This window comes from Arctopsyche grandis, chromosome 9 (genome assembly GCF_051622035.1).
Source record: "Arctopsyche grandis isolate Sample6627 chromosome 9, ASM5162203v2, whole genome shotgun sequence".
Taxonomy (NCBI): domain Eukaryota; kingdom Metazoa; phylum Arthropoda; class Insecta; order Trichoptera; family Hydropsychidae; genus Arctopsyche; species Arctopsyche grandis.
In genome coordinates, this window is record NC_135363.1 from 4,519,382 (window position 1) to 4,530,078 (window position 10,697).

Here is a 10,697-nt window from a genome sequence, read left to right on the forward strand (position 1 = left end):
TGTTCGGCAAACCTTTAACAATGCATTTACAACCTTTGAACAATACACGGCCCCCTCAGGCTCCGGTGACTAATTATAACAGTTCTCTGCTTAGCAGGTAGTATTCTACTTTATTTACTTTGTACATGCAAACGAAATGGTCTCAAGGAATACCATTTAACAAAACAAAATATAACCTTTTTTTACATAGCTTTATTGCAGCGATTCTATTTCTGGCCTAGTTTATGCTACTCAAAAGTAAAATATGTAACTAGAGGTAGGATAGCCAAAGGGCCGCTCATTGTTTCATTGTTGTAAATCCTTTGTAAAAAGGGTTCGGCAAACCTTTAAGAGGGCTGGACAGCAGCGCCTTGTCCATACAAACGTACTATACTTCTCCCTTCCTCAATTACGGCACTAGAGAAATTATTTTTTAATATGCTATGGATATCCACCATTGGGGTGCATCTATCGTTTTATTTTTTTGATTAATTATTTTTTATATGAGCTAGGAGCCGCCAAACATCTATAAAATCACCTCTTTTTTACACCCACGAAACGAGTCCAGCGTGCTTATTTAAAGGTCGATTTTAAAAAATATACGCCGATAGATGCACAGAAAGTATCTTTCTCATAACGATGATGAAATTTTTTTAAAAATTGGTCCAGTTTTGGAGGAGAAAATAGTAGAATACGAAACCTCGATTTTGTCAATTTAAAATACGTTTTATCTGGTCGAAGCGCAACTGTCGCATTCACTCAATATATATATTGATATATATATATTGTCGCATTCACTCAATATATACATACACTCAATATATATATCGAAGAAAGGAACGGTATCAAAATTAAGGTTTCAGGTGTACAGCCCTCTTAACAATGCATTTAAAACATTTAAACAATACGCGGCACCTTCTGGGTCCGGGCTTTAAACATAACATAACAATCATATTATTTCATTAATCTTTAAATTCTTATTGTTTCTAAATTCACACTATTCCAAAACTAAGGCATGGCTTGCCCCCCCCCCCCCCCAAATGACGTCCCTGATTTGTATATATAGAGAATAGGTTATAGAAGAGCAAGCCAGCAAAAATCATTGTCATATTTGAATTCAGTGGGTCAAACTCAAACGTAATACAAATTGATTTTTTTTTATTGCTCAGTGTTATCAAAGCATCTTACATACATCATGATACAAGCTATGTATCATTGTTAATCTCGGATTGATAGCGACTTTAAAGTTGACACATTTTCGAATCGCGGCTGTCATGGTGCGTACGCACCAAGCCAACGAACGGCCCACAGGCCAACTTTTAAAACCAGTAGCGTACAAAATATCGAAATAAAAATTGAAATTAAATATCAAAATTAAAACTATTATTATTATATTAAAATTAAATTCAAGTATCAAAATAAAATAATAATCATTATATTAAAATTAAAATTAAATATTGAAAGTTAAAACAGAACATGCACAATTTAAATAAATTTTCGAGATTGACCTAAAATTAGATCATCAACAATCACATACAGGTAATCCTCGACTTTTGTTTGTCGAAGATGTTTTGACTTACGAAGATACGCACTAAGATCGAAAAAAAAATCAAAGAATTATTATTTTTACTTCCCCGTAATGCGCAGTTACTGAGAATATATCATGTATTAGTATGGGTGATCCAACGATTTTTGCTAACCCGGGGTGTTGTCGGTCACATCAAGCGGATTTTTTTATTCTTCAATTGTTTCTCTCAATTGAATTTTTTATTCTTCAATTGTTTCAATTGTTTAAAAAGTTGGCCCAAAATCGTTGTTGGTTTAGTCCGTAAGCACCATCATATGCACGCAAAATGTACCATCACGGATATCCGAGTCGTATGTCACAACAATAAAAATAAAAAGATAGCAAATTGATGAATGGAGTGATGATATCGATAGCAATGGGGAGGGGGCGTCGAGTGGTTGTACGCATGTGCAAGGTTGTATGGTGTGTTGGCACGTAGCTGTGCCCGGTAGAGCACATTCCCATACATTAATGGGTGTGGGAACCGAATCCCAGGTAGCTGGTAGGCGGGTTCTCACGTGGCAACCCTCCACGTTCCCACGGGTGCATCGGACCTCGCTCCACAACAGGGTTAGATAACATCGAAAGTCTCTCCGAGTCAATTTTCTTCTTTATGGCGAATATTAATTCCGGGGGGGGAAAAAAACCGACTCCATGAAATCGAATCGAGATAGCGATCCTTGTGAATGGCCGGCACTTTTATATTTTATTGCACTTTATCGATTCGAAGAAACGTTGCTACTTACATACATATGTTATATTTCACGGCCGTTTATCTGACAGGTCACCCTAAATCGACACCATGGAAAATATGGAATATATTTTTCGATTGCGACCGGAATTTGAGCACATGACCTCTCTCTACAGGTGATTTGTTTTTGATTTTTAAATGCTTTTCATTGTTACTTTGGGTAATTTGTTTGGTAATCTGCGCTCATCATTATTTTCATAATTGTAATCTTCCATTTGGGCCATGCAGGGATGTTTTGTATTTGTAGCTTGTTCTTATTAATCGGAACAGGCTGCAGGTGCAAGACATTTCCTTCTTTGTATTTTTACTACTTATGAAATTATCTTTGTATTTTATTGCTCATTTAAATTTTCATTTATCCGATATTTTATTACTTTACTGTTTTTTTATGATTGTGTTTAAATTTTGTTTTTTTTTATCTTATTTTTTGCTTTTGCTTTTCGTTCTATCTATTTATTTTTTGTTTTCTTCCTCTTTTGTTTTATTATCTAGGCCATTGTGGCGCATTAGGTTCTTCCTGTAATGCCACAATGGTCCAAAACTTTTAAATAAATAAATAAATTACTAAATTGTGTTCACAATATGTACATCTTATATCTATTTTAATAGCTACTGACCCACTGATCATTTTCTATTTTACAGTTTTAATTTAATTTTGTTAGTAATCGTTGTATTATATTATTCTAATTTTAATGTACAGCATAATAGGAAAAAGAGGCCAAAAACCTATTGACAATAGCTCTACAGGTGAGTTACTCTGTGTCAGTAGGTGAAAAATGCTTGATTCCTATTGGTCCACCAAAACGTTCATAACAAAGCTTTTCGACCAATAGTAATTTTGATTTATGTATTGTTTGCTTTCTGCCAAGTGTACTAGTGGTTAGCATATTATGCTTTTGAGCAGAGTGGTCATGGTTCGATTCCATCTGGTAGCTATTGGTCAGACCTTGGTTTGTGTTTCCAGGTAGATCGTTTCCTATCAGAGTCTGCCAATTTTTCTGATTTTCATTGAAACAGTTGTGCAAACATATGTACATGCATATTAGGTACGATATATACTAAGTTCGTGAGGTAATTCTCAGGAAGAGAGATAATAGGATGCCTTGCAACGTTTCTTAAGTTGATGTTATTATTAGAGATAGGATAGTCACAGTGCTATCTATTGTTCGGCAAACCTTTAACAATGCATTTACAACCTTTGAACAATACACGGCCCCCTCGGGCTCCGGTGACTAGTTATTATACCACCTGTAAATACGTTTTACTTAAAGAAAAGAAGCACATGAGCCGTTATATTTGAAAGTCCAATTTTCAGTCCCAAAATCACTATTTTTGTTTGACTTAATTCAAAAATTGTTATTAATTCTTTTAATTCGATATGTCCAGAATCTTGGTAAAGTAGAATAAATATATTACAGACCACCAGTATTTTTGAATATTGTTAAACGCAAAACATTATATTTAATGTTTTGCGAGATATTTCTCGATGAAGAAAAGTGGACCTTTGCCACTTTCAATTATATGTTTCAATTAAATATTCATGTGCAAAAAGCGTTAAATAAAATAACATAAAATTTTAATGTTATTTTATAATATTATTGTCAACCCTTGTTCGTACGAAATTGCCATATGTAAAAACGAGATGGATTATTGTATTGAACAATACGTGAATGCACGTCAACCTGTACCAAAAAGGGATCGCTATAGATCAGCGCTTTTAAAATATTATCCCTCGTCGCTGAGTTTATACAAAAAAAAAAGATCAAATATAAATAATTTAATAGTGCGACTTTTAATTCATTTGGACTAAGTAATATTATGAACTTCGACTTTGATAAAATTTATTTTTCTTTGATGGATGACATATTTTTGAATACCTATGAACAGGCCCGTCCCGAGGGTATATGGCGCCTTAGGCAAATTGGTTTCAACCCCCCCCCCCCCTTCTTAAATTTTTAAATAATAAATTTCATTAACTTTCATAACAATAAAAATATATTAGGACAAAAACAAAAATAATAATTTTTAAATAGGCACGTTTTATGTATACAAATGAACAAAATAAAACAAAATACGGATAACTATGAATAAATTCGGTAATGAAGACATTAATTTATATTCAACAATGAATTGAAGAATTTTATAGAGTGACATTTCTTTACATTATATAAAATAAAACTATTCAAATAAATTTATATAAAATAAAACTATTCAAATAAATTTATATAAAATAAAACTATTCAAATAAATTTATATAAAATAAAACTATTCAAATAAATTTATATAAAATAAAACTATTCAAATAAATTTATTAAAATGTTTACTATTAGATTAGGCATGTTTAAGCGGTTTATATTATAAATACCGAGCGAAGCCGAGTAAAACCACTAGTTTTATATAAAATACAATTCCAAATTACCACTTGTACCGACGACAGTTTGCTGTTTTATGAGTTTTATTCGCGAGTCGTTGATATTTGACCTGCATATGAATCTTTGGCATACGCGTGACGTTTACTTTTAATAACATTCATTGTATTAAATCAGATTTTTGATTTTTAACTTAACTGATTAAATGATTAACTAATTTTTGTTTAATTGTTGCCGAACTTTGAAACTTTCTATATTAAATGAAAATTACTACTCCCAAAAGAATTCATTAAACATGTGAAAATATTTTTAATCCAAACTATATTAAAACAATAATAATAGAAATTGATAGCATACAAAGTTTTACAATAGCCGATTGGAGCGAGAGCGAAGATGCATTTATGAATGAACTAGATACATAAACGTGGGTGCGAAAGAGACAGAGAGTTGCAGTTGTAAAACTGATGTCAGTGGAGTAAAGTGAGTGAGTATGGTGGGGGAGACAGAAAGTCCTTCCTGCTGCAAACAGAGACTGTCAACTTGACAGTTCCGATCGTGCAACCGTCGAGGAGTCATCGGTGACAAGTGACCAATTATTTTATAAACAATCATTTTGATTACGTTCTGTGTGTGATTGTTCAAAATGTCCATCAGTGATGATGAATACGATTCGAGGGAAGGATTCGCGCAGGACGAAAGACACAACTCTACCATGTCCAAAGCTGAGCTCAGAAAGGTATTTACATAACTATTTTGTTATAATATTATAATAATTAGAACAGTGAATAAATAATTTTTCATCATTACTACATACATACATACATCTCATTTCGATTTGATTGTATCTTGATAACTAGTTAAAGATTGGTCTTAGTGATTCATATTGGTCAGCACATCTTAGCTGACCAATATTTTACTTACTAATTATTACTGTTATTATCTGTCGAGTTAATAACTTTGCAATGAAAACTGTGTATGTATATTATTTGGGTCTTTTGATCTTGCTTTGTTTGGAGGATGGGTCTTCATGCGTAACAGTGTGAACATCCTGTCGGAAGTGTGAATTATCGTGGGTAAAAAAAAGGACCTGTTGCAATGAAAAAATCTATATAAAAATTGATACCTACCCTAGCTGTGCTCTGATGTGTTAAATTGGTGATTGATATCAATGCTTTTCTAATTGTTTTCAGACTAATAAGCCAATTATGGAAAAGAAGAGGAGGGCTCGTATCAATCAATGCCTTGGTGAACTCAAAGATCTGATTTTGGAAGCTATGAAGAAAGACGTGAGTAATATTATGTTCTTTTTCAATGCTTGATTATGTTTCCGTGTAATCATTTAAACAAAACGTCACTATAAAATGTCACTTTGGTAGGGTTAGGGTATATAAAAATCCTCAGGAAAGTTTTCATATAAATTTAATTAAATTAAAATTGGAATAATAGTATAGCAATTGTAAATTGTATCAAATGTAATGTTTCCTGTAAAAAATATAAATGCAAAATTTCTACTTTTGATTTGTACAATTTTTTTTTGAATATGCTTATTAAGTCTTATTTGGATTTGAGTAATTTTCTTGAAGAAACTTTTGTGGGTATTATTTAGATAAAATACCAAATCCCAGTACTTTTTTGTTATCAACTTTGTTTCCGGAAATGAAAGCAAAATGACAATCTCAGATGTATTATATAAATATTGCTTTAGATAAGAAGTATCGATACTGTAGGTGTAAATAGATTGCAGATAGCATTTAAATTTGATAATCACTCACAATGAATGATCCAAGTTTAGAATTACTGAAATTGCTTAGACATGTTTCCGTCAAGGAAACTACACACATAGGCATTCTCAACGAGCAAATTCCGTCACTATCATACTATATGTTTTGCAATTCCGGAACATGCTTTGTGTAAAACCAAACCCCCTTCGCTATCGAGAGGGGTGTCCCGGTAATAGAGGAGGGCGAGCTGTGTTTCGGAATGTTCCCACGCTTTGTCCAACATGTATAGTTATGCCGGTCATCCGGCACCAGGTGACTAAATATAATATAATATATAACTTCGTCTTCACCCCATATTACCAAAGTCCCACGCTACTACACTAGCACGCATACGCCAGGTGTCGCACACTTATCGTGACCCTCAACGTCTAAACCCCTTTTGTAACAATCGAGCATCTTATCACAGCTGACCTTATTTCATTTGCAGCCTAATCGCCATTCCAAATTGGAGAAGGCTGACATCCTGGAGATGACCGTGAAGCACTTGCAAGCCTTGCAGAGGAGAGGGTTGGCGGCAGCCGCCACGTCTGACCCAGAAGTCCTACCTAGATTTAGACAAGGCTTCTCAGATTGCGCTGCTGAGGCGACACGCTTCCTCTCGCGTCCTCCGGCACTTCCTGTTCCAGCTAGAACCCGTCTTCGGCAACATCTGGCTGCTTGTGTTGCGGCTCTACAACAACCACCTCCTCCTCTACCTCACGATCTCAACGGAAACATACACGTCAGTGGTGTGCCACTGATACCCAGCCGTCTGCCCACTGGAGAATTAGCTCTAGTCCTTCCAGCCAACACCCAACTGCCTTTCGCCAGACCGTTCCCACAACACGAGTCGCACATGAGCGCGTTCCAAACAGTACGCTCTGCAAACAGACCTCCAAGTCCGGCTTCATCAGTGTCAAGTTGCGACTCTATGAGCTCGGAAAGAGCAACTCCACCTCATGTATCAATCTCGAGCACATTTCCAACACCTCCGAGTCAAACGTCCTTCAACGAATCAAGCCCAGAAACGCAAAAATCAATAGTATCCTCAACGACCATTTCGCCAGAGAGTGGACCTGCAGAATCAAAGCCTGCAGAGCGTCAACGCGGATCCTTGTGGAGGCAAACGGATGTCCAAAGTCCTTCAAAGCAGACCGCTATAGATTATTCGATGACACCTTGTAGGAAAAAGCCATACAGCACCAGCACTAACTTGATGAATAGTGTATTGACACCTGAACCTCCAGCTAAAGTTAGAAAAATAGCATGCGAGCAAGTCAGCAGCTCTCAAAGTCCCGAAGAATTGAGGAGGAGTCAGAGACCTAAAGAGGAACAGGCTGGAACTAGTAGTAGCACTTCGCAACCTTCTGGCGATATGTGGAGACCGTGGTAAATTTTGTGATAGTTTATTGATCTCGTGTAAATATGTGCCTTATTAGAGTGTTAAAATAGATGTATCTCGCTTATTTTTTAAACTATAGCATAGTATATTATATACCATAGATTTATGACATTAAAATAAAATATTTTTCCTGTTAAAACTTCTTTTTTTGTTATATTTGAACATCTCAATACATATAAGTAAAATAATGAAAAAACTTCGTTTGGTATATGATAGGATGTAGTTTTTTTTATTAATGGAATCAATTGATAAGTAATTTTCAATAATTAGTAATTAATAAGTATTTTTGTTTCTTATGAAGTTGAATATTTGTTATACAAATCTATAGTTTTCAATTTAGTTCAAATCTCACAGTACTCTAAATTGAATTCCATAATACAATAGTATATTATTCATGACGTATTTAAACATTACTTATGAGGTTGGATTCTTAAGTTGGATTCTTATCTCATTGTTTTCTTTTATCTTATTAATTGATAATATTAAAAATAATGCATTGCATAATCATTGTAGTGAAGAACACCATATTTTTGATTATTCAAACCATAAATTCGGTAATACTTGCCAGTGTTGTGAAAACGATAATATCAGACACCATTGAAATGCATGTTTGCGGTGAATAGTAATTGAATGAAAGCATAACAAAAGGTATACACAATGGCGATGGTTATTTCGATGAGAGTTTTTGTGGTTTAAAAACAGATTTACTGAAGTATATCAAACAACCCAAAAAAAAAAAAGAACAAGATGAATCCTTAGCTACCTGTCGATTTTTTTTGTGTTGCTGGAGCATATTTACAGTTTCCAATATTTCCACTTCCTTTCTCACGCGCTAATTTCGGTTCTCATCCTTTGGCAGGTATCGTCCAGATGTTGCGAACATTTTTAAACACGTACTTGTATAAATACGTGTGTATTATTTACGTAAGCCCTCTCTCTCTCTTGTTGTATCGACATTCACAATACCTCGTTTCATTTCATATGTGTGTCAAAGTTTTATTCATATCATTTTATTTGGTTATTATTTTTTTTTTGTGATTTATTTCGAGGCAAATGGTTGTCAACAGCTGACGGCTCAAGATGAGTGTGAGAAACGATTGAGTGAAGCGTTCACAGGCGCCATACGACAGCCACAAAAGGAATCGATGGTCCATTGCGAACCGGTCACTATCACCGGTACACATTGGGTCAAGTGACATTTTAAAATTCAAATGTCTTGAAAGTGTTGAAAAAATTACATGTGGGAATTTTTTAAAGGGCAATTTCAAGTTGCAATTGTTCTGTGCACGAAACTAATTTTTTGTCTATGCGTTGATTGATAACAATGATATCAATTTATTCATTATAAAATTTTTGTATATAATGGAATTTGCAGACGAAGCGAATTATATGTTGCAGGTACAATATAAAAAAAAAGAATTAATATAAGAAATAAAAATAAAGAAATTTTTTTACGTCCTAAAACACTTTGCATAAATGCGATAGCATGCTTGGTTCTCGTAAGTTTCAAGCTAAATAGAATCGATTGTAGTCATGCTCGCCTAGTCTGATAAAATAATATAAAATTTTGGTCTTATTGATGTTGTTGATATTATTATTGATTTAGCATGAGACGTACATACGAGAACCGAGCATGCTGTTACATTCGTGCAATGTGTTGTAATATTGAAAGAACGTACAATAATTTCTTTATTTTTTAAACATTATTTTTTTATTTAACATTGTTTACGATTACATTAGTTTGTCAGCTACGTACATACATACATACATACATACAGTGGCGGACTGGGACTGAAATCAGTGCATGCCAGGAGTCAAAGGGGGCCCACCCAGGGTTAAAAAAATTGTCCCCCCCCCCCCATATAACAAAATTTTCTTCTTTCCATCACGCTAAAAATCAAGGGTAAAAATTAAATAGAATTTTCAAAAATGGGAATAAACAATTTTAGGTACAAGAAAAATGGCAAAAGCAAAATAGATCCATAAATTACATTGTACATATATTTCGTATTAACCCTTTTTCTAGGTAAATAGAATGCATCATACAATAATGCGGCATAAAAGCGGCTTTAGCTCTCGGTAAACAATCAGGGACGTCATTTCAGCTTTTTTCAGGGGGGGGGGGGGGGGGCAGGCAAAGATTGGTCAAATTGAATTTTTTTTCAAAAAATCTTTTTAATATCGGATTAAAAATGGAAAATATTCTTTGCATACACCTTATTGAGTTATAAATATTTGAAATAGGCCCGGCAAAGGGGCCCACGCAAATGTTGAAACATCCATTTCGAGCCTAATAAAAAAAGTTAACCGATCCTTGGGCTGTTAAAGCAGGTATTAGTTGTTTGTGTATATCGTAAGAAATTTGTTTTGTTGAAATACCCAAACTTTAGGTCCCAAAGTGCAATATCTTTTTTTTACACACATGAAATAGTTACTAAGTTATTTAATTTTTCTGAGGGCCCATATTTTCTAACAGATAGTGGGGCCCACATGCCATCGGGCATGTTCGCTTGTATGGCCAGTCCGCCACTGCATACATATGTACTTCATCGGCAGTCGCTAGTTATTCCGTATATGCATAGGGACAAAACAGTAACTAAAATTGGTTTTCTCCCTCACACGCGATCTCACTCGCACGCATTAGGCCGAAGTGCTGTTTGGAGAACACATACATATTACCGTGGTGCAGAGGTTACGATGCTCTGCCTTAAAGGATTAATAGCTCATATCATTTAAATCATTTCGAGCCACACATACCTCAGTCCAGAGTCACCTCTTCTTCGTGGTTTGAAGAGATTATTATATTTTTCTGATCAGCTGTAATTTTGTAACTATTTTTTAAGAGATGAAAAACAAAAAAAAAACTAAT

General features: G+C 34.4%; 1 protein-coding gene across 3 annotated transcripts; it reads left to right on the forward strand.

Annotated features, from left to right (window-relative positions):
• The first annotated feature begins 1,971 nt into the window (after positions 1-1,971).
• Positions 1,972-7,963, forward strand: LOC143917102 (uncharacterized). Of its 3 annotated transcripts, none has more exons than XM_077438494.1 (4): positions 1,972-2,116; positions 4,950-5,402; positions 5,857-5,952; positions 6,875-7,963. In XM_077438494.1, the coding sequence occupies exons 2-4, from the start codon at positions 5,310-5,312 to the stop codon at positions 7,817-7,819; spliced, it is 1,134 nt and encodes a 377-aa protein (XP_077294620.1). In that variant the 5' UTR covers positions 1,972-2,116; positions 4,950-5,309; the 3' UTR covers positions 7,820-7,963. The 3 variants fall into 3 exon arrangements, with proteins under 3 accessions (XP_077294620.1, XP_077294622.1, XP_077294621.1); XM_077438496.1 differs by having other exon boundaries at positions 1,972-2,041; positions 5,039-5,402; positions 6,875-7,962; XM_077438495.1 differs by having other exon boundaries at positions 2,017-2,116; positions 5,039-5,402.
• The last annotated feature ends 2,734 nt before the right edge of the window (positions 7,964-10,697 follow it).